The sequence below is a fragment of the Populus alba genome, chromosome 9 (genome assembly GCF_005239225.2).
Source record: "Populus alba chromosome 9, ASM523922v2, whole genome shotgun sequence".
Lineage (NCBI taxonomy): Eukaryota > Viridiplantae > Streptophyta > Magnoliopsida > Malpighiales > Salicaceae > Populus > Populus alba.
Genome location: NC_133292.1, coordinates 1,486,583 through 1,511,931, shown reverse-complemented (window position 1 = coordinate 1,511,931; position 25,349 = coordinate 1,486,583). Strand labels below are relative to the sequence as shown.

Here is a 25,349-nt window from a genome sequence, read left to right as displayed (position 1 = left end):
TAATCTGATCTAGCAGTCCGTCCGTAATGTACCTTATCTCCACATTGTCTCTTAAGTCATCCGTGCAATGTTTATACATCATATGACATGAAATGCATTAGTCAACGTATTAGCATATCCATGTCTTGGTCAATGCAATGCGTTGTATCCTCTTTTGATAAGGCTGAGTTATACTATGCAGAGTTCTATGGTGGATTGATAAGGCCATAAAATCATCTGCATTCCTAAATTGTTTCTACTGTTTTGCAGCTGGGTTTGTAGGGATCGATGTCCTCTCAGTATAGAGTAGGATGCATTATGATTAGTTATAAAATATAAACTACTTAATTGTATGTTTATGATTTATGAATTATATTATTTGACTTGGATTTTTAATATTATTTTATAATTGATTGGAATCTTATTATGGTTTTTTCAAAATAAATTGATGAAAAGAGACTAAAAATGAGTCTATCGACTTTACATGGAAGATATTATCTAATAAATGATAAGATTGGTGTTCAAACAATCAAGAATTATAACATGATTTTCTATATTAATAAATAATAATAAATTCGGTGTTTTAGTACCAAATAAAAAACCAGAAATTGAATAATATTTCTATTCAAATTTGGTTATGGTTATTATGGAGTTCACTAGTATTAAACCAAATTAGATTTATCAACCCAATTGAATTTATCAAAATAAAAATTTCTACAATACATGTAAAAGAGAATGGTATTTTATTGTTCGATACTGTGTGTGTCCTCTAATTTTATTTAGTATGGATGGTATTGTTCATTGAACAATGCTGCTTTTCTTCATTTAACTTTTTTTCTTTTTAATACCATCCTTGTAGAGTTCAATCTAACCTCATAACTTCAGCTTTAAGAAATCATTGGTTGGGTTTTCTAATGTAATTTTAAGTGAGTGTTTCAATTCTTATAATTGTGGGATGTAAGGATTAGCCTTCCAAATTTCGTATGTACTTGTGCTATACAAATATGCTAAAAAAAGGGGGGGTAGTACCGGCATCTGGTATGCGTATATAATAAAATCCTCATTAGGTTTTCTTTCTTTGCCCGTGTTGTGATGGAATTGGCTGCGATAGACTCGAATACGAGATTAGCAAAAACAAGAATATTTATTACCTAGCATCATATAGCTGCTGATGGGATTAGGTTTGTTCTAATGAATCCACAAGTTCTCTTCACTTGAATGCCATGAGGGTGGATTGCTATACTTTGTGAAGTTTCCATGAATGGAGCTTCTTTGTACTATGAAACTTGAAAGTCTTGCTTTATCCCATGGAAATGCTCCATGTTGTCGGGAAGGCTCTGTTTCGTACTCACGGTGTCCAGCTTCATTGTATTTCTTGAAGGTTATCTGGCGACCAAGTGTTGCTCCTTCAGCTACCAGTTATCGCAAATAGAATATGGAGTTGAAAGATGCTACAAAAGTTTATTTATTGTAGCATTATATCTACATCCATTGAAATAATGCATTAGTCAACGTATTAATATAGATATATGTCAAGGTCTATGCATTGCGTTGTATTCATAGGCTATCTCTTTTGATAAGGTTGAGTTATATTATGAGCTCTTCTATGGTGGATTGATAAGGCCATAATTAGATGTGATCGCATCATCAGCATTCCTAAATTGTTTCTACTGTTTTGGAGTTGGGTTTGTATGGATCAATGTCTTCTCATCATCGTGTAGGATGCATTATGAGTGGTTACAAAACTTAAACTAATGGAGATTGTCATTTTTTTTTAATTTTCAGAAAAATTCATGGAAAATTGTAATAAATATTAATTAACTAAACATATTTAAATATGTGATTAAAATAAAACATAAAATACCACACAAAAACAACTTAAAATTTAGCTTATTAATTAACCTCTAAACATTTGGATATAAAGTAATTGTTAGTTTCTGACCAGAAAATGATAAATTCAGGATACCTTTAAAGCACGTTTATTTTTTAGCAGTTCTTGATTTGTGTTTATAACAATAAAGAAAACAAACATAAATTGAATGTATTTGCTATTGGCTCATTTTAACTGGGATGAAAGTGCAAAACTGGCTAATAAGGTTAGTGTTGTTCGGGTTTAAACCAAAAGACTTTGGTTTGGGTTTTTTGTCTTCTTCTTCTTTTTTATAATTTGTCTTGTAAAAACTGTAAATTTGATTTTTTGATAACCAATAGTTTTATGAATTACATAACTTAAAATTAATAATCCATAAAACCATTGCTCTATTACTTCAACCTTCATTTTTTTCCTGGGTTGATTGTTAAATAAATTTCATGTTTATGATATGGGTTAATTATATCATTTGAGTTAGATGTTTGATGTTATTTTATAATTATTTGGAACTTTGGAATGATTTTTTTCAAAATAAATTGATGGAAAGAGACTAAAAAGGAGTCTTTTAACATATCAATTTTACATGGATGATCTATCTGATGACAAAATTGGTGTTCAAGCAATCTAGAATTATCATAACATGACTTTCTACATTAAAAATAATAATAAATTTGCTTTTTCGGCACCGAATAAAATATATTTATTGGTTTTTCTAGAATAATTTGTTTCATAAATTTGATTCTATAGCTGCCAGCTTTAATGGAACGTGGAATTTACTCAAATATATTTATCAATAATCACATTTATCCTCCTACGCATAATAACGTGTGTGTGACACCATTCTTGAACCCATTTGTGCTATTCGACAAATAAGCATGCCCACATTCTTCTCTCTCTCTTTATATATATGATTTCTACTAAGCATTTTGATCATCAATACAAGGTCTTATAATGGAGCTCTTATGTAGATATACATAAAAATACAAGAGCTCTTATAACATGTGAACAAAGACTATCGTTTCATGATTTCCAAGCTTTAAAATATTGCACACAACAGGTTTTCAAGGTACTCCCCCTTCATTTCCAGCGAATTCCAACCATAAAAGAAAGTCGTCTTGTCCCAAGTACCCTGAAAATAATATACCAAAAAAACTCTAAGAGCTTTTGAAAGGGCAATGCAAGGGAAGCTTGGATGATATGTTTTCTATGTCCATGAAACTGGCAAGTGGACACCAAGGAGGGGAGAAAATTGCACTTTTAGAATAAGAAAATATGTTTCCTTTGACCATGCGCCAGTTGGAGGGGATTGTAGGCCATGGCAAGCCAAATAAAGTGCATTTTAAAAGCTTCATCTAAGGTCTTAGTGTCAACAACTGATCTGGAATTGAAGAGGATGATAGGAGGGCTTTCAATTTGATATGGGGCTTGGTTGACTTGCAATGTACAAGAAATATCCAAGTCTATTAAATAAATCCCTCAGGTCGGTTACTGTACTGGCAATAACACTAGTAAAGTATCCAGGTTCAGTTTTATGCAAAGTCTTCTTGACATTTTCTCAAATTCTATGTAATAAGTTATTGCCATGGATCCATCAAGGATCGATGTCACATAGCAAATTTGAAAGAGATAAAGATACCATAATAATTAAGAGGAAATATTTAAATCGATATATAATATTCACGTGCAATGAGGTGAGCACTCCCATAATCAAAGAAAGCTTACGCTAGTCACTGTGAATCAAACTGTTGATGGTGGCTTTTAACAGGCCAGTTGGGGATGCTGTTGAATCAAGATGGATGCGGTACACGCCAATTATGACCTTGGTTCAAGATGATACTATATATGCAATATATTCATAATAATTAAGCACCCGGCATTAAATTCTAAATATGGCTGATGATCTACACTTCCTTGTCTATATAATAACAGTAATTATTATTATTATTCAATGGGGAGATTGTGAAAATGTATACAAAAACACTTTAATTAGCAAAAGTTAAGCGGTGAGCCTGTTTTTGTTAACGAAGAAATTAAAGTTAAAACAGGAGTATAATCTGAAACCAGTTTAGAAATTTATTAAACAAAACCCGAGTGACCAAATATATCAATTAATTTATAAGTTTATTCACCTCGCTAAACCTGGATGGGATATAAAAAGACAAAATATAAATAAATAAATAAAATAACATGGTTGCCTTCAGGATTCCCGTCTCTCACTCAACTGTGCTATAGGATTCATATTTAGGAATGAAGTTGACTTTTGGAGGGGAGATGAGCACGTATGAACATCATTACTAGTAATTAGTAATCAGTACCAGGTTAATTACCTCTTGAAGAGTTTTCAAATTAAGAGCTAGTGGGCCCATGTATCCTTTGGGATACTCCATGAGACTTTTTCTGTTCAGAACCTTATGTGGCGAAGTGGATTCTATAGAACTCTGTTTCTTTAATATTTCTCAACCAATAGAATCTCATTTGGCCCTTACAGATCCTTAAAGTACAAATTTCAGCGCACACTCCCAAATGCTAACCCTTGCCACAGTACAAATACTCTACACTTTTCCTCCCATACACAGCATCAAAACAGCTTTAAGTCGCGTTTGATCTGATCACTTCTTCTGTGTCTCCCCTTCCCTTTCTCATATTCCAGATAGAGATTGAGAAAAATACAAAATGGGCGACATTGAAGGTTCCCCGGGTAGTTCCATGCATGGAGTGACAGGCAGAGAACAAAGCTTTGCCTTTTCGGTTGCCTCTCCTACAGTCCCCACAGATACAACAGCAAAATTTGCCTTGCCAGTTGATTCTGAGCACAAGGCCAAAGTGTTTAAGATTTTCTCTTTTGCTAACCCTCATATGAGAACATTTCACCTTTCTTGGATATCCTTCTTCACTTGTTTTGTCTCCACTTTCGCTGCAGCACCCCTTGTTCCTATCATTCGGGACAACCTCAATTTAACCAAAAGTGACATCGGTAATGCTGGGGTTGCTTCTGTCTCTGGAAGCATCTTCTCTAGGCTTGTAATGGGTGCAGTTTGTGACCTCTTGGGGCCGCGATATGGGTGTGCGTTTCTGATCATGCTCTCAGCCCCAACTGTGTTTTGCATGTCGTTTGTGGACTCAGCTGGAGGATACCTAGCAGTCCGTTTCATGATTGGATTCTCCCTTGCAACGTTTGTGTCATGCCAGTACTGGATGAGCACAATGTTTAACAGCAAGATTATCGGACTCGTCAATGGAACCGCAGCCGGTTGGGGCAATATGGGTGGAGGTGCAACTCAGCTCGTAATGCCCTTGGTCTACGAGCTCATTAAGCGAGCTGGTTCAACTTCATTCAGTGCTTGGAGGATAGCATTTTTTGTCCCAGGATGGCTTCATGTTATCATGGGAATCTTGGTCTTGAATCTAGGCCAAGACTTGCCTGATGGGAATCTCGGTGCCCTAAAGAAGAAGGGTGATGTTGCTAAAGATAAGTTCTCCAAGGTCAGTTTCTTGAAGTTCTACACCCACTCTCCATTAAAGCTCATACCTCAAAGTAAAAAACAAACATTAAATCTTAATTATTCAATGTGTTTTATCTCTTGTTCAGGTACTCTGGTACGCTGTTACAAACTATAGGACCTGGATCTTTGTCCTTCTCTATGGCTACTCCATGGGAGTTGAATTATCCACCGACAATGTTATCGCCGAGTACTTCTATGACAGGTGATTCTTGAACTAATCATGGTATGCATCTTCACCCTGTCGTCTCATATGATATGTTGACTAATCAAAATTTATGTTGACATATTTAACAGGTTCGATCTAAAGCTTCACACAGCAGGTGTCATTGCTGCTACCTTTGGTATGGCTAACCTTGTAGCTCGTCCCTTTGGTGGATATTCTTCTGATGTAGCAGCAAGGTACTTCGGGATGAGAGGCAGGTTATGGGTGCTCTGGATTTTACAGACACTTGGAGGAGTTTTCTGTATTTGGCTCGGTCGAGCTAATTCACTTCCCCTTGCTGTCACCGCTATGATTCTCTTCTCTATTGGAGCTCAAGCTGCCTGTGGAGCAACTTTTGGTATCATTCCCTTTATTTCTCGACGATCATTGGGCATCATATCCGGCCTCACTGGTGCAGGTGGAAATTTTGGGTCCGGATTGACACAACTAGTATTCTTTTCGAGCTCAAGTTTGTCCACAGCTGCAGGTCTATCCTGGATGGGTGTCATGATTTGCGGCTGCACTCTCCCTGTGGCGTTGGTCTACTTCCCACAATGGGGCGGCATGTTCTTCCCGCCTTCTAAAGACGTAGTGAAGTCAACAGAAGAGTCCTATTATGCATCAGAGTGGGATGAGGACGAGAGGCAAAGGGGCATGCACCAGCAAAGCCTCAAGTTCGCGGAGAATAGCCGGTCCGAACGCGGCAATCGCATTGCCTCTGCACCAACACCACCAAGTACCACACCAAACCGTGTGTAGTGGATGATGTCTACATCAAGATCATGGGGTGCAAGTTTAAATTCGGAACACAGTAATGCCAATAAGGGTGTTGTATACTGATGCTTGTGTGTTCTTTGTCTGTAATTTTTTTGTTAAAAGCCTTTCTTTCAAATACAAAAGTTGAATCAAAATCCATGAGTGATAGTTGTGCTGGAATCAATATATTAAGAATACCACAAATGCAGATCTCATTGTCCAAACATGCATGAAAGTTCTATATGGCCCGTGATTATCTACACCTGTCATTCTATAATCAAATGGAATATGAGAAATAAATTAAAGGTGGCTTGTTTTTTGAAAAGTGATTTTTAAGAAATTAATTTTTAAATTTTTGTATGTTTTTTTGTTATTAAAAAAAATTGATCAACGGAAAATACTTTTCAGTCAACGAAAAATTTGTCTTAATTTCTAGAAAAATGTTTTCCTTTTATTTTGAGCGGAAAACACTTTTCGAAAATTGTGAAAATATTAGAAATGTCTTATTATTTGCTAATTATATCAAATTTCATCCTTAAAATTTTCATTACTATATATATTTTGTTTTGAATATTTATTTTTCAATTTCATCCCTTAGAATTTAATTTTTATATTAACTTTGGTCTCTATTTTTATAATTGTTATTTGTTTTTTTCTTATCATTTTTTAATTGAAATTTTTTATATATTAAATTTGATCTTCATTCTTTTGATTGTTACTTATTTTATTTGAAATAATTTATGAAATGCTAATTATTATTATTTTAGTTTCTTCATCTTTTAATTTTTTATTTTTTAAATTGATCTCTATTATTTTGATTATTATTTGTTTTATTTGAGATAATTTATGAAATTATATTTTTTTCAATTTCATTCTCATTCAACTTTTTAATTTATAAGATTTGTACCTCATTATTTTAATTAACTTGAAAAAAATAAAATATTAATAAGTTATTTTCCATGACATAACCAAACACTAGAAAGTGTTTTCCAACTTATTTTCCATTACATTACCAAATATAGAAAAATAATTCACTTTCCTAGATAAGGATTGTAGGCTTCACACTGGATAAGGTAGGCACCATACTTACTAGGGGTGTTCACGGTTTGGCTTAGTTTGGCTTTAACCCTAAAATTCAACCGAATTAGAAAATAGTATTCCTTGTTAATATAACTCAGACCGAACCAAGAACCAACTCAAACCGAACCAGTTTTGTGTGGTTTGGGTTGGTTTTTAAGCATTAAAAACCAGAAACCAATTAAATGAGCTTGTTTTTACTGTTGCCATTGTACCAAACCCCTCTAATTCCTTCATTTCTCACATAGCTTGTGCATATTAATAAGTGGGACTGATGAAATAAACTAAGATCTTGATTTATTATCTCTAACATTTTATGATACTTTTATTTTCAGGATGAACCAAAGTTGAGAGAAATACTTAGATTTGCAAATACATGTGGAGCCATTACAACCACAAAAAAAGGAGCAATCCTTGCTCTCTACACCGAATGAGGTCCATAAACTGTTGAACACAACAAATTAGACCTTTTTTAAAAATTTTCTCTACACTCTTTTGATTTTTCCTTTTTCTATTTTAAGCCTTGCTCTTCTCTTTAGTTTGCTTTCCACTCAATTAAAGAGCGACTTCATTCTCAAAATTTTTTTAAATTTTCAATCAATAGAAAAGGACTCCATTTAAATGAAAGGATCTAGGTCGAACTTGGAAAACTAAAACTAGTTCTTAGTATATGGGTTGTTGGTGGTGGTTGATGATAGGAGTGAAATGAAGGTTATGGATGGCATTGTCATATGGGAGACCAGAGAGTGATGGTAGGAGGAGGTGGAAAGGTGTGGTGTTAAAAAAATAATTTAAAAGGATTTAATGTTAGGTTAACATGAGGGAAAATGAGAGAGAAAAGCAGAGGGGAGAAAAGGCATTTGGAAAGGGATAAAATGATTTAGGGTTAAAGATGTTTTTTTTATACCTTGTTTTTTTAATTCATATAGATTCAATTGAACCGGTCTGGTTTGATTCGATTTAATCGACTTAAGCTTTTTGAAACCAAAATCAAACTAGACTGAGTGATTTTTTTTTTATTCAATTTTTTTTTATCTATTCAGCTTTTTTGGTTAATTGTTTCATGATTCTTTTAGGTTTAAATGATTGGTCAGTTTTTTTTTTAACACCCCTTAGTACTTATTGTTGTTGATAGTTATTAGCGAGACAAGTAAGCATATGATAGCCATTGACAAGACAAGTAGGCACTACGCTAATAATTCATGTATAAGCACCATATTAATAGCTTTGCAATATAGAAGTAGGTGCACATTGCTATGTATTAGGAGGTTATGGCACTACACTAATAAAGCATAGCTCTGCAATGAATAAGTAGGTGTGTTTCGCTACACATTAGAGTTACCATACTTGATAGGAAAACTTTGTTTCCCGATTTGTTATTTCGGTTGAGGACCACCAAATATGACTATGTCCTTTAAGCCAAGATCCATTTAACCTTACTAGACAATTTGCTATCTGATTTTGTGTTTTAAGTTAAGCCCCATGACAAGATCAAAAGATTAATGTCTTATCCTAAGTGCAGGAGTGTCGAAGTAATAAATAACCCGACAAGATCGGAGTCGAACCATAGGGAGGTGAACTATAAAAAATTATAAACAACAAATGAAAAGGAGTTGAAGAGAACTTTTGGGATGTGATATTGATGTGATATTGATGTGAGTATTAATCAAAGATAAAAGCAATTGTCAATGTTAGAGGATCTACGAATAGTATTGGAAATAAATATGGTATAAACTCTTTTTATTAATCAGCTGGAAACTACACACAATAAACTTGAGTATGCTAGAGCGTATTTCACTCCCATATAATCCCATTTTCAGAAATCAAATCGTAAATGTAAGACATTGTATAAAGTAAGTTCTTTTATGTCTTTTTTAATTAAGAAGACTTAATATGAAACTTAAGATTAAAGTTTTAAGTTAACCAATTTGAACCCTTGATTATCTACTTACATAATTTTAAACTTATATTACAGATTTACATGAGTATCAATATGAGTAGATCCGCTTCCACAGATGATTAGTACTTAAAAGTGTATTTTTATCAAGGTTTTATATCATCATTTTGCACTTGAAGTATCAATAACTCCTTAACTAAAGCATGTTTTATAATAACATATCTAATAATATAAGATACCTTTAATTTATAGTAAATGTTCATCTTAAATATAGGCCTATCACATAAATAAAAGGATTAATTGATGAGTTTAAATACTGAAATTGAAAGGACAAAGAAATGACCAAACTTAGAAAAGAGATATTGGTGCAATCCAAACTGGAACACTATTCAGTAATTGGGTCATATATGGAGCTGTAGATCTCGAATTTAGGTCTACTTTATATGGATGGAAAGGTAAGGCATAGGCGTAGAACTTTCATGAGAAGTCCAAGATTTAAAAAAGCCGTTTTCAAGTTCAAATTATAGCAACAACAGAGAAGTTTGAATTTGTCCTGCAGCCCAAACACTATTTAGTGTTCAACCCATACCTCGAGTTCTAGAAGTCCAAATGACCTCAATTTTTTTTTTCTAGAAAGATAAGAAAATTTCCTAGAACTTTCATGGTACAGTTGGTTCCAATTCTGATGTTAGCAATGACATTTTATTCAGACAAAAAAATAAGGATTTTCACCAAGTCAATAGTTGACCACCCATTTAACAATTAGTCATTAAATCAATAGTTTTAAATTTTGGACTATAAAAGGAGGCATTTGCCATGCATTTAGGCATCTTGGTTGTTCAGATCAAGATCATGCTCTTTATTTCTTTCTTTATATTTTTATAATGTTTAAGTTTTATTTCATGTTATATTTTCCTTAATCTCTTGTTTATGCTTTTCATTTTCTTTACTATACTTATGTTCTTATGTTATTTATTTATGTTTATCTTCTTCATTATATTTAGCTAAATTTATTATGTCAAGGTGAAAAGGTTTCACTAATGGTGTTAGAATAGTTATAATATAAACTCAACATGGACTTCAATGTTTATATCTAAGAAAGTTTGTTATTAACATGTCTTATCTTTTTATCTTACTAATTCTTAATACCTTGCTTGTTAAATGGTTAATCTAGATTTGTGTTGTATAACACTTGGTACAACAAATGCTTGGCACTTTTATAGCCAACCGTATGGTATAACCTACACATGTGCTATGAAAAGAACTTGATTTGTTGTTAACATAAGTTAGCATCATAAATTCCTGACAATATTTAAAAGTATGTTGTTACTTAAATAAGATAATTAATATGATCATGTTAAAAATTTATAATGAACTATTAAGGATAAATCATCCTATTGGAACCTTCTTTGTGTGTGGTTTCTAGTTGATTAATAAAAAGAGTTTATACTATACTTATTTCTAATACTATTAGTGGATTCTCTAACCTTGATATTTGTTTTTATCATTGTTAAATCCTCACATTAATCTTACATCTTAAAGTCCTCTTTAAATTGTTGTTGTTATTATTATTATTATTATATAGTTAATCTCTTTGTGGTTCGATCCCGATTTTTCCAGGTTATTTATTACTTCGACACTCCTGCATTTGGGAGAAGACATCAATCTTTTAGTCGTGTCAATAAACAATAGTTTAACTAAAAAAGTAATCAAGTAATTGAAACAACTTAAATGTAAAGTAACTACTAGACCACCACGCTCTGTCTTGCTAAAATCTTTCTTCTCCTTCATAGAGTAATTCATACTTTGAGCACATCCACAAATTGAAACTTCTAGATAATGAAATATCTTTTTGTTATTTTTTGTATATGAAATTAAAACTATAAGCATATAAAGTTATTGCTTACTATTATATCACATATAAAGTTATCTTTTTGTTATCTTTAAATCTAGATAATGATTGCAAAGAAAATTGCAAGCTTACTTGGTTATCGCCTACAAAGTTATTGCTTACTATTATATCACCTATAAAGTTATCGTCTAAAAGCTATTATCTACTGGTTTCAGGTTTGAAAGGTTATGAGAACTTGATAAAACTACGATGTAGTGATTTGAGGTTTTTTGTTGAAATATTGAAGATGATCTTCCCTGCAATCCACCTTATATAGTGATATGCCAACTACCAATTATTTCTCACATTTCAGGGTTCTCCACTAACTTCTTTTTAACTGTTGATAACCTTCCATCTTTCAAAGTTATTTTCATGATCTCAAGTCCATAGTATGTGGCTTGTTATACTTGCTTGTAGAGTTAATCTTGTGTTCATGTTCCTTCATTTATATGTGTTAATAACTCTTATCTTCTAAGTTTCTTTCAATTAATCTAATTATCAGATAGCTATCATATAACTCTCTTTATCTATTTTCCATAAAATTTTATAGTATAACATAAGGCATATATAGATACAGAACCAAACTTTTTCTACAATAAAAAATGGTTATCTAATTCAAATTTTATAATCCAATGAAAAGTTTTATTGGTGAGTCTTTTTCTGATAACATAATCATATATAAGGTATATATGGATACACTAGGTCATGATAAAATAGAAATCACAATCCAAAACCAAAAGAGTATATCTAGGGATATATGTGATGTTGAATGTTTTGTAAACACATTTATAACCTAGATGAACAAGACCAAATCAAAGAAGAAGTCATGTGTTAAATGAGGCTTTCTGACAAAAATTATAATTTTTAATTTAATTGTTGGATTAGGCTAAAATATTTTAATCAACACATTCTACAAGCTCTATTTTTTATGAGATTAGCTCGTTAACATTAGCTAATGTCGGGCTTGCTAGCATTAGCTAATGTTGAAAACATGTCCAAATTAGATTTAAAAAATATTATTTCAAAATTTCTCTGTTATTTGTTGGAGTATTTTTTTTCTTTGTTATTTTCAGTTTAGTTTTTCTTTATAGAATATGTCAATTTAGCTACTATTTAAATAATTTGTATATTTTTTTAAGAATAATTTTAGAATATATTAAAACAAAGTTTTCTCTACTAATTTTTATGGCAGTAACCTAGATCTTGATGAAACGTTTTTTATGTTTTTTCGTATACCTTGCGTCAACATAGGCGAATGTAATATTTATATATATCTCAGTAAATGGTGTGCATATATGATCATCTCTTTAACTTTCAAGAAGCAACGCAAAATCTCCAAGCTTCCATGGCGTTGCCGTTGCCAAATGAGACGCCTTGGCTTACTAGTTGCGTTCACAGCAATGATAATCAGAGTCATTTTAATTAAGGCGGTGGCCCTATTCCTCATCACTCTGCAAGGGCTAATCTTTGAAAATGATGAGACTTGATAACATAAGCACAACTACATCAAGTATCCCGATTAACTTCACAAAGATTAATGTTATGTTTTGTCAACTCATTCAAAAACTTAAATCACCTTCGTTTTCAAACTAACCACTCTGAAACAAACAGATGGCTCTATGAACTGCGGAATGCTAGTCAACGTGATTACACCAACTATCTTGCCTTGAGCAAGATAGCTGTACAAATAATCAGAATCGCGGAGGCCGTCTTAATGGTTCTGAAAATTACGGCTAATTCTGAAAGGACATGGTGATCTTTGAGCTACACGACGAGGCCCTCCAAGTCTGAAGGCACAGCAAGTTGAGACGCGAGGAAGAGTTTTTTCTTTTTGTTTATTCAAATAGGAATGGCCCAAGAATATCACAACAGTCAAGGAATCTCCACTAGCTTATTCAGGGTTTTACAATGTCAACAGAAACTTTAATATAAATACTACAGAACCCAACTTCACTTCTCACAACAAAAGCAAATATACTACCTTCTAAGTCTTAGCCTTTTAAACTTCCCTAGTCTGAAACTCCTATCACAATCCGGTTTGGAAGAGAATAGAGGAAGGGAATGGCTGACGTTGAGGGTTCCCCGGGTAGTTCCATGCATGGAGTGACAGGCAGAGAACAAAGCTTTGCCTTTTCAGTTGCCTCTCCTACAGTCCCCACAGATACAACAGCAAAATTTGCCTTGCCAGTTGATTCCGAGCACAAGGCCAAAGTGTTCAAGATTTTCTCTTTTGCTAACCCTCATATGAGAACATTTCACCTTTCTTGGATATCCTTCTTCACTTGTTTTGTCTCCACTTTCGCTGCAGCACCCCTTGTTCCTATCATTCGGGACAACCTCAATTTAACCAAACGTGACATCGGTAATGCTGGGGTTGCTTCTGTCTCTGGAAGCATCTTCTCAAGGCTTGTAATGGGTGCAGTTTGTGACCTCTTGGGGCCGCGATATGGGTGTGCGTTTCTGATCATGCTCTCAGCCCCAACTGTGTTTTGCATGTCGTTTGTGGACTCAGCTGGAGGATACCTAGCAGTCCGTTTCATGATTGGATTCTCTCTTGCAACGTTTGTGTCATGCCAGTACTGGATGAGCACAATGTTTAACAGCAAGATTATCGGACTCGTCAATGGAACCGCAGCCGGTTGGGGCAATATGGGTGGAGGTGCAACTCAGCTCGTAATGCCCTTGGTCTACGAGCTCATTAAGAGAGCTGGTTCAACTTCATTCAGTGCTTGGAGGATAGCATTTTTTGTCCCAGGATGGCTTCATGTTATCATGGGAATCTTGGTCTTGAATCTAGGCCAAGACTTGCCTGATGGGAATCTCGGTGCCCTAAAGAAGAAGGGTGATGTTGCTAAAGATAAGTTCTCCAAGGTCAGTTTCTTTAAGTTCTACACCCTCTCCATTTAAAGCTCATACCTCAAAGTTAAAAAAAAAAAAACATTCAATCTTAATTATTCAATGTGTTTTATCTCTTGTTCAGGTACTCTGGTATGCTGTTACAAACTATAGGACCTGGATCTTTGTCCTTCTCTATGGCTACTCCATGGGAGTTGAATTATCCACCGACAATGTTATCGCCGAGTACTTCTATGACAGGTGATTCTTGAACTAATCATGGTATGCATCTTCACCCTGTCGTCTCATATGATATGTTGACTAATCAAAATTTACGTTGACATATTTAACAGGTTCGATCTAAAGCTTCACACAGCAGGTGTCATTGCTGCTACCTTTGGTATGGCTAACCTTGTAGCTCGTCCCTTTGGTGGATATTCTTCTGATGTAGCAGCAAGGTACTTCGGGATGAGAGGCAGGTTATGGGTGCTCTGGATTTTACAGACACTTGGAGGAGTTTTCTGTATTTGGCTCGGTCGAGCTAATTCACTTCCCCTTGCTGTCACCGCTATGATTCTCTTCTCCATTGGAGCTCAAGCTGCCTGTGGAGCAACTTTTGGTATCATTCCCTTTATTTCTCGACGATCATTGGGCATCATATCCGGCCTCACTGGCGCAGGTGGAAATTTTGGGTCCGGATTGACACAACTAGTATTCTTTTCGAGCACAAGTTTGTCCACAGCTGCAGGTCTATCCTGGATGGGTGTCATGATTTGCGGCTGCACTCTCCCTGTGGCGTTGGTCTACTTCCCACAATGGGGCGGCATGTTCTTCCCGCCTTCTAAAGACGTAGTGAAGTCAACAGAAGAGTCCTATTATGCATCAGAGTGGGATGAGGACGAGAGGCAAAAGGGCATGCACCAGCAAAGCCTCAAGTTCGCTGAGAATAGCCGGTCCGAACGCGGCAATCGCATTGCCTCTGCACCAACACCACCAAGTACCACACCAAACCGTGTGTAGATCAAAGCGCTGGCCATGCTTCTATAGTGCAATAGGCAATATCAAGAACGATGCTGTTTTTGGAGTGAAAAGGCTTTGAAATAAATCGATCATTATGTTTGTTAATTACGGTATTCTTCTTGTTTTTTCGACCCTTTGTAGACTAGATTTCAGTTATCAGCTGGAATCCAAGTTAAAGGTATCCACGCCATGCCAAGGATCCTGATATTTACGTTTAAGCCTGGTATCTTCAAGCACCTTCATTTCTTACCTACAAAATTATTTGTTTGACTTCTGAAGCTATGGAATTAAACGAACTCACAACCCCTAGACTAAACCAAGAATGATGGAAAATGGCATTATGAAGTGAGGAATTTAAGCTAATATCATATTGTGGAGATGTTCAATCATTTCCTGTATTTGTGGAGGAGTTGACTTGGCTATAGTTACTGAAGTTGTACCGCAAATAAAAAAAAGGCTAAACCATCATGATGTCATTGATTTTTTAAAATAATAGAAGAAAATATATAATAAAGTAGAACCACTGTGCAGATGATAAATGATCACTAAACATATGACAAAATCATATGCCAAATGAACTTCAAATGAATTTTCTTGGATTTGGTAAGTAAATATATAGCAAAAGGCAATTCAAATACATTTTACTATCTCGAAGAAGTGCATTGCATGATGTGAGATTTAGGGTATCAAGCAGAATCTTGAATATTCGACTTGCCATTCAGGACAAAATCAAAAAGAAAAGATTCAAAGTGGAGCTATCTAGGTTATTCCATTCCCAGACATGGACAGGAATTGTGCAGCAGGTGCACCACAGAAGAAACACACTCTTCGTTGCAGTGTCCAACCATCGATTCCGAAACAAGGAAAAAAACATAAAAATGCTCATAGTGCATGCTAGCTGCTTCAATTGATAAAATATCACTTGGCATTGTTTCAAAAGATTAGTGATCAAATTCTATTCACATCCAAAATAACAGATTAGGACTGTTGTAAAATTGTTAGCTCAATGGAAATTGCTATTGAATTTCTCTTCTAAGTATAGAGCCATAAGAGCTGTATACATGAATGGATCAAGAAAATTCTATTAGGAGAGAAAACAAGTAATAGCTTACAGATAAATTCAAGTTAATCCGATATTGAATTTGAAACTTTTAGTATAGAAGGATAGAGGCACTGTTGGAAATAAAATATAAACATAGAGGCAGGACCAACATGCTTGACAGAAATGAATCTCTTGATTTCTAGAATATTTCTTTGGTGAGAAATTATGTGCTCTAAAATCTTAATGATGGTTTTTAGACTCCAAGGACTAATGATGCTCCTCTCTAATCATCTTGTTGTCGGAAATTCATTTATTGATGAAAGAGATCTACATACAAATCCACAATCAAAGTGTTATAACCTCCGAAATTCCATAAAAATATCTCTTGCTTTGCTCTTGTTAGAAAAGCGACATCCATGGCTATTGAGGGTGGCATGTGTAGCGACAACATTTTCCAATGGTTGCGACTCAACTGAAGGTTGCATCTATTTCTCCTAAAACTATTTTTTTTTCTCCTAAAGGTTCACCAAATACAAAGTGGTTCTGAAACAAGGACTTTGGAACTCTCTCATAGAACTAATGCAACAAGCTTCATTCTCTTCCCTCTCATAACCTTTAATCCTAACTAGCAAAGTTCACATTGTATAGTAACCATAAAGTGTATGCATTGCTAGCTTAACTTGGTGCGTACTGTGATCAGTTATAGCTCAAGCATACAACAAAAGGAACAAATTCATTACCTCAAAATTCATAATGTGATAGTTCAGAAGCGAACTTGTGTGATATTAGCAAGGAAAAATACTACTACATCAAAAATATCGATCACCGATTGGTTGAACACATAACAGATCATACTTGCGCAAAATCCCAATGAGAAAGGTGGAATTGACACCAAGATACACACATTACTCATAAGGTGGATTGTACAGGGGGAAAAAATGAACTCACTTCCAATTTCGTTGACCGTGAGTTCCTTGTATTCTTTCAGAATTAGGCATTGAAGCAGCTTGGATTTACCAATATTAATTATAAATAAAGAGATGTAACATAAAATTAATAGTTCAACTTTCCACTGCCACCACAAGCGCTACAAGATCGGGCAGAGGAGCACTTTGTACAGTAGCTCCACTTCTTTGGAAGCCTGAAAAGGTGTACCTCGTTGTATCAATCCTATGAAGATTGTGATGTTTCTGTGTGTGTGCGTGTGTCGGCGCGCAAGTGCGTGTGTGTGCCAAAGATAGAGATTGAGAGAGAGACTTCAAATGTACCCTGCTGTATATCGAGTGGCCATGTTCTTTGCACTCAGTCTTGCTCTCTCAGCACTCTCTTCTGACAGTTTCTTAAGAACAAACCCTTCACCATTGCATTCAGAACATATACCAGAACCACCACAATCTTCACATGTTTTGAGTGGAATCTGCATTATAAAAAGGTATATGAGATAACTCAGGCATATATAGATAAAAAAAAGCAGAAGGCAGTAGCTGGTAGGGGCACTAAAACAGTGGGTGCAGCAGCAATCAAATGAGCATTGCTTGTTAAAAATTTAAAACTGCTAAAGAAGCATAGCATACTGTGGTTAGTTTGCGAATCTGATGAAACAAATATTGAAAGAAAGGTACTAGGAAAAATGAAGAAGGTTCTAAACAAATTTAATACGTGATAAAGCAATCAAATATTACCCTGATGGTTACATAATGCATTGTATCAGAATTCTTCCCCCAGCTGCCCAGCTAAAGTAACATCTCTAATTGGATATATCTATCTTATTTTGACTGAAGAGATCCATTTGAATACAATTCTCATAGGCATGAAATTGACTCACTGAACGTGAAAATAAAGCATGGTTAAATATCATGCTTTTTGCAATTAATCATGCACAGTATGGTGTGTTTTTACTCGGATAGTTTTGCTGATAATTCATCTTTATACAAAAACTTGACTACTTTCCTCAGTAATCTATGGTGACATCCTATTTTCGATGCTCTTTCCCAAATACAACCATTTGCCATTCTATATTAAACATGTACCTCATCTGCCTCGGATGGTTTGTTTCTTCTCACTAGAAGGGTAATTGCAGCACCCACAGCTGTAGCAGCAATTGCCACAGAGGCAGCTGTCTCTGGTAGAGAATAGCATACTGTGGATGTTTTTCTCCCTTGTTCTTGTAATTTCACATCAATTGAAGAACAAGTAGCAGGATCCGGTATAGTACGACCTTGAGGCTTCGACTCCCTGTCTGTTTCACAAGATAAAAGATAATCAACAAGCACCCCAATCCCCAAATATTATTTACTATTTAATCTAAAAATACAAATGGAAATTCAGAATGATAATATCAAATGACTGGACATAGCTTCTTCTCTTTTAATGGAGGTTTCTTACAAATTAGTTTTATTGTACTTGGTGTTTTAATGCTATCACTATCACCAGGAGAGCCTTTACCATTACAGACTCAATATCAACATTGATATCCAAGAACAATACTTGCAACTGATTTCCATCATCATTAATATCTAAGAGATATTTGTCGTTCAGAATAAAGAAACAGCAAATCGCTTCACAAAGCTTTCACTACAACAAAAATCCAGGGAAACCATATTCAATCCTATTTACTTTATAGAACTAATTAATGCTGATAGGGTACTGTTAATACATGGAATCAATTAGATTCGGGGAGTTCATTCTATAAGAGGCTCAAAAGGGTAAAGCCTTAAAGACAGTTTCTTAGCTCAAAAAGATAAAAGGGTTTATTACAATGTTGGTATAAGACATACTGAACTACAAAAGGTATAAAATTACAATGCTGGTGTCTGAACAACAACAGGTATTAAAACCAAAGCTAGAATTAACCCAAATGAGAAAAATCTTTATTCCAACTTGTCTGTATTTATTTGTTTGAATTATTGAAGTATAAATTCTGGCCAGTGGCCAACCAATTAAAAGCACTTTCCCTTCCAACCCCTAGATGACCGTGATAATAAACCACAACCCTCATCAAAGTCCAAACCTCCACTAGCAACAACCCAGATGCACAATCCTAAAAGAATCAACAAATTATTCATGTAGCCATTAGACTCCAGAAAGTGGGACTAAAACCCTCCATTGAAGCACTTATCTCGAAGCAACATAAATGCAAACCCTCAAAACCCACAACAACTTTCAGCAATCAAAGCAAACATTTCTTGTTCTGCATTTTAGCACACCTAATACTTAACCAAGAATTCATGTTGCGTATTTCCAAACAGAACCAAGAAAAAAGATGCCATTCATTCTACTCATCAAATTATAGAAACCTCTTCAAGCACTCAACATTAAATCCGGTGTCCCCCTTTCTGGGGTTTTCTATAACAGCCACAACAACTCTAATTAGCTTTAAAAACCAAAGACAAGTAATAGAAGCCATTACAACAAGGACCTTCCTTCATAAAGTTCAACGTAAATAACGTAACCCTCATCAAAAAGATGCTGAAAATACAAGTAAGAGAAGAAACAACCACCTCATAAAAGCCTCCATGGCCATATCTTTAATGGGTTTATTTCATTAATGAGCTTCTCATAATTGTAAGACACTACTTGTCAACTACCTTCAAAAGTTACAGCAACTTGTAACTACAAAAACAGCTACAGGTGGAGCAACTAGAGTTGTATATTAATATCAGGACAGAGCTTATTTGAAGTACTTACTCTTGGAGAAGGAGGTGAATGACAAAGCGTGCACTGCTAACTCCATCTCCAAATTAAGGAAAGGGTTCCTCAAAGTAACAGAAACAACTGAAAGTTCTCTTATCTTAGCTACATGTCAATCCAATTTTTCATATCGGCCCTTGGTGTTGTAACTAATTTCACTATTGCCATTTTTTTTTAACCAAAACTATCTTAATCTTTTTTCTTTTTTCTTTTTTCAAAGACAATTGATTATATATATATATATATATATATATATATATATATATATATATATATATATATATATATTAAAAAAAATCTAGATCCCAAGTCATCATTATCAGATCCAGTTTATATAGTCAATGGTATTGAATTACATCTACAACTATAAAAAAACTGTCACAAATTGTGAAAGGACAAATTGTGAAAGGATTTGATCATTTTTTTTAATAAAAAGAAAGGACTTGATCCCATTCCACTTTAAATTATTTTATAGACTTTCAAGATTCACTTCTTCTATTTAAATCTTGTTTAATAAATTCATAGGATCTTGATTAATATGCAAATTGATCCGAGTATATTCATATGATAATATATATATATATATAGTAGAATACATTAAATGTCCTTAAAAGAGTTGTGCTGTTATATATCAATAGCTTAGAGAATTACTGATGCAATGGAATTAATAAACACTTGATGAACTGTATTTATCCAAACCTTGTCAATTATATATGAGCTCTCGTGTATTATCGGGAATATAATAATGAATTATTTTTAAAAAATATTTTTGAAACAAAAAAAAACATTCATATTTAACCAACATGCAATAAACTCTTATTTAATGTGTGGTAAAGCATATCAATCTAACTATTAATACAGGCATTGAGTAATAAATGATCTCACAAGTCCCATAATTAATAAGAAAGCTTAAAACAGGCTACTACTTTTACCAAACAAAATACAGTACTTAATTATTAGTTAAGGTTCTTAATTTTCTATCTCTTTTTGAATGTGATAATTAATGTTAGTAGTTAAGATATCTTAATTAAAAAGAGCAACGAGCACATCAAATCAAGACTCCTTCAACTTGTTCATGTCTGCAATGTTAATTCAATATTACACAACTCAGCTAGAATTGGTCGTTGAAACCCCTCACCAGGCCGCCTTTAAACAGATTAATACCTGCATTAATAAAAGGTTTGTTTCAGGGAGGGTTTTCTTTTTTTTTTTTTTTTTTGGAGGCCATGCAACGTGGCAGAAACCCATTTTATTCCTGGTATAGGCCATGTGGCCAATCAGAAGACGCCGCCTGGAGCACAAGGCAAAATGGGATTGAAGGTTGACTTGTGATGATTCATTACTCGACAGTATAGACTCCAGCAGTATTTATTTTGTCCGAAATCTGAATGTCAAGAAATTGAGCTTTTTTTCTTTCAATTATTGATAATATATCCGAAAGGTAAAATGAAATCTATCTCTTGTCTTGGCATTTTAATGGGATATCCATATTATCCTCGGTTTTCCTTGAGATTAATGTTTCAAAATTAAATTTAATTGCAATTTTTCCTAATAAAGTGCTTGTCAATATCATTCAGGATTGTATAGTCAACAAAAAGGAGCCATCTATTAAATGGAGGCTATCTTTATGTCTATAATCATGTTATTACCCCAAATCAGGAACTTGATTACTTGGAGTTAATTTATTAATTACTGCTCTAATTAGGGCATGCTTAATAAAATGGTGATTTTACAAATTCATGAAATTAGATGAGTTTGGAGAAGCAATTATGAGAATCACGTGGTTTGAATTCAACTCTTGTAAATATCACACCAAAGAAGTTGGTGGCTTATATCTAAGGAAAGCTTTGTGCATAGGTGGGCAATAATCCATTTTGGAAGCCCTAGAATCCAACATTGTGTACTTAAGATGTATCCACACGTGCATACATTAAGCCACATTTAAGACCCAAGGTCGACGGTCATTAACTATTCTCCTTAATGACTACTGGCCCCTGAGATTTCACCGGTGAGAAGAACCCACCAGATCATAAATGATTGCCATAAGGGAGTTTCACCAATCTGGTTTGAATTAGCGGGAAAAAAATAAATTTACACAAGAATATTTGGCTTAGAAATAGTTTTTTTTATAGATGTTTCTTGTATGTATAGACAACTCACCTATTTAATTAAGTTGTAAGATTTATTGCTCGCATGATCAACAGTTAATTTCCCAGATGAATATGATCGACAAAAATATTTGGAAGTTAGATATAGGAGATTACGAAGCATACCCATGCAATAAAATAAAATAAAGACTCACGGGCATCCCCACCTCTTCGACAGTGAAAGAAAGGAGCTGCGTCAACCTCGGTAATCCACCTCCTCCACACCCTCAAAGTAATGTCATATACTTGCTAGCGATGAGCTGTGTCGTATCTGCTTTCTTCAGCAACTCACGAGCCTATTTAGGGCCCTTCCCAGTTCCCACTCTTCACTTCTGTCTCCCATAAAACCCCTTGGAAACCTCTCCACCAAGTCCACAAATAAAACCTTAAAAATCATGAGCACTACCATGTTTTACCTTTTGTTCACCTATTTCCTGTTGTCATCTAATTCTCTAGGCATCACTGTGGCTGGCCGTGCCATCCCCTCTAGTGTTCCGAGCACCATGATGCCTCCTTTGGATTCGCAGGGTGAAGAATATGTAGAAAGGAAGCCTCTTTTCAATCACAGGCGACCCTTCTTCGGTACTGAGCCTGATGTCAAAGGTTGCTTGCCGAAAGGTTATAGGCATTCATCGGCTCCAAGCAGATTTGTCAACAATCTGCCTCTTATCTCATGCTCTAAGGTGAACGGGAAGCTTTGATTGCGTACGCGGTGCAACTGATGAAGAAGATGTTTTAAGATATAGTTAATTGCAGCTATATATATGCATGTAAGTAAGTTTAAACATGGCTGTATGCTTATTATTGATAATTAAGCTATGGATCAGGAAGGACAGGCATAAATATATGCCCATGATGAATCTTGGAGAGATATGTTGTACGTTTGTTACTTGCGTGTATGTTCCAGTGATGAATTTATTGGAAGAAAGAGATGATATTCCAATACTTTATTTCACATCTCCTAGCTACACCTAGCTAAATTTCGGATGCATACTAGTTTGTGCTAGTAGTGTGTGCTGCCAAATATGATAGAATAATCACACTTGATCAGGCCTGTAATAAAATGTTCTTGAGTTAATTATAACTTTGTTCTTGTGTTTTATCCAATATAATTTACTAGTCTAAAACAACTAATTACTCCGTTGATTACCATTGGGCGCCATTCTCAATTTGATGGGTTTTTTCCCTCGAAAATAACAGCTTTTTTGTCAGATTTTTCCATCTTAATCACGCATATCTCTTTTGTTTTGTTTATTAAAATAAAAATAGAAAAACATGTAATTGATGGAGGGATTCAATTATAAATAGATTCACAGTTACAGGGATTAAATATATAAAGTTTGAAACCATAATCACTGACATGTTATTTTTATTAAACTGTAGGGACTCGGTTTTTATCAACTCAAACATTTTCCAACCTTAGGAAACTGCTCATCATAGTTTTTCGGAGACCACGGCAGGAGGAGAGGTGTTAGCTGTATCCAAAACATATTATTGATTTTTTATTAATCGTTTTATTATTTTATATTAAGAAGAAATTAATAAAACTTGAAAGCTCCAAAAAAAACCCTTGTTTGGACAAGGTTTAGATAACCACCATTCTTTAACCTAACTAAACAACTCCAAACCCTCCCTCTCTTTCTCACATAACATATCAACAGACCAATAAGAGGGAGAGCCCAGTAATTCATTATTCTATCGAAAAATTACCCTTGTTTATTTCCATCGCTACCATACTCCTTCTCTTCTCTTCCTCTTCTCTATCTTTTAAATAATTCAATGGATCCGATAATCATAAATTAACCAGCTATAGGAGCACTGCCAATCTCATCTCAAGCTGTGAAAATAATTCTAGAAATACCCCACTTTTATGTCCCTTATCTCCTCCGCTTTAGAGATAGTATAAGACCTTATTCGAGGATTGAAATGACCCAAGAGCATGGCTGCAAATTATGGTAACTTTTATAGTTATAATTTGAAAAATATTATTTTATAAAAGGTATTTTTAATTAAGGTTGAATTTGGTTTTTTAATTGTTTAGTTAAAACTGTGGTTGAAATTGAAATTAAACAAAAAACAGTTTCATATGTTTGGTAATTTCTAAGAATTTTGAATTTTTTTTCTTTTTTTCCTAAAAATAATTTTTTTTTATATGTTTTTAGATTGTTTTCGTATACTGATATCAAAAATAATTTTAAAAAATAAAAAAAATCTCATTTTGATGTATTTTTTTAGTAAAAAGCAGTACTTCAAATCGTTACCGTTACCATAATCTCAACAAACAAGCTTTTCAAATTGAAGTTATAAAATAATTAAAATAAACATATGTTAATATTAATGGTTTTTAATTGAAATATTATAGATTTAACTATTGTTATTCATCATGAAATAAACAATACTTTATATAAAATATTTTTTAATGTTCCATTAAACTATCTACAATTCCATCACATACGAAAATTCATCATACCTTAATTATAGTTTCCATGGCTTCCTGAGTGAGCAATAACATCAGGTAAAATCTCATCAGGAATAAAATTGGAATTGTGATCAAATTTCATAAATGCAACACCATTATGTGATCTCCTTCTAATGTAATTATATAATGTTATTGATGCCACTTCAATTTCAACTTGCATTTTGTATTGATAAGTAGAAATGTTTTGTAAAATCCTTTACTTTTGTTTCCATACTTCAAAAGAACGTTCTATCATATTATGTAGTGATGAATGTGCATGATTAAAAATTTCTTGCTAATTTCTTAGTTGTCCAAGACGTCTAAATTCTTATAAGTGATATCTCTCATCTTTATATAGACATAAAAACCCATACTTATTGGGATATCCCGAATCAACCATATAGTGCTTACTTGTAATTACAAACAACATTCAAATTTGTCAAATGATTAATAAGAATTTCACAAACTATTATACTTATAATTATATAATAAGTTCTACTGTACAACTATCTTCTGGTGGTTTAGGAAATTTTATATTTTTATTGTCAATAGTCTCAAGAAAAATATGTGTATCATAGGCATTGTTTTTCTATCCTGCCTATACAAACGTGAATTGCATGTCAAAACTATAAATAATTATTATGTTTTGAGCCAGTACATTTTTTTTTTTTTTAATAGAAGATATCATGTTGAAATTTTTTTAATGAGTTACACCTGATGAAAGATATTGGTTTCTTTTTCTCATGGCTTATCTCATTTTGCGTGCCTCCATCCTTTGTTAATTTCCTTACCTTCCTTGTTGTATTACAACATTGAAAAAGAAAAATAAACCAATGTGGGTAATTAATTGAAATAGGAATTTTTTTTCTTTTAATTGGCTAAAGTATAACTATAAAAAGCCACATTAGCCCTTGTTTTCATGTCCGTACTGTACGCACCTACGTGTACACAGCCACTAATTTGCTTACGTGGCTACTTCTTG

At 34.0% G+C, this 25,349-nt stretch overlaps 3 protein-coding genes across 3 annotated transcripts; 2 read left to right on the top strand and 1 right to left on the bottom strand.

Annotated features, from left to right (window-relative positions):
- Window positions 1-4,405: 4,405 nt before the first annotated feature.
- Window positions 4,406-6,523, top strand: LOC118034785 (high-affinity nitrate transporter 2.1-like). The gene is made up of 3 exons (XM_035040190.2): window positions 4,406-5,332; window positions 5,439-5,554; window positions 5,647-6,523. The coding sequence occupies exons 1-3, from the start codon at window positions 4,523-4,525 to the stop codon at window positions 6,311-6,313; spliced, it is 1,593 nt and encodes a 530-aa protein (XP_034896081.1). The 5' UTR covers window positions 4,406-4,522; the 3' UTR covers window positions 6,314-6,523.
- A 6,601-nt stretch (window positions 6,524-13,124) lies between these two features.
- LOC118034786 (high-affinity nitrate transporter 2.1-like) lies at window positions 13,125-15,266 on the top strand. Its single transcript, XM_035040191.2, has 3 exons — window positions 13,125-14,046; window positions 14,156-14,271; window positions 14,364-15,266. Exons 1-3 carry the CDS (start codon window positions 13,237-13,239, stop codon window positions 15,028-15,030), a joined length of 1,593 nt encoding a protein of 530 aa, XP_034896082.1. The 5' UTR covers window positions 13,125-13,236; the 3' UTR covers window positions 15,031-15,266.
- A 1,520-nt stretch (window positions 15,267-16,786) lies between these two features.
- On the bottom strand, window positions 16,787-19,896 carry LOC118034787 (uncharacterized). The gene is made up of 4 exons (XM_035040193.2): window positions 19,760-19,896; window positions 18,103-18,311; window positions 17,341-17,489; window positions 16,787-17,213 (listed from the first exon to the last, which is right to left on the bottom strand). Exons 1-4 carry the CDS (start codon window positions 19,803-19,805, stop codon window positions 17,126-17,128), a joined length of 492 nt encoding a protein of 163 aa, XP_034896084.1. The 5' UTR covers window positions 19,806-19,896; the 3' UTR covers window positions 16,787-17,125.
- Window positions 19,897-25,349: the final 5,453 nt, after the last annotated feature.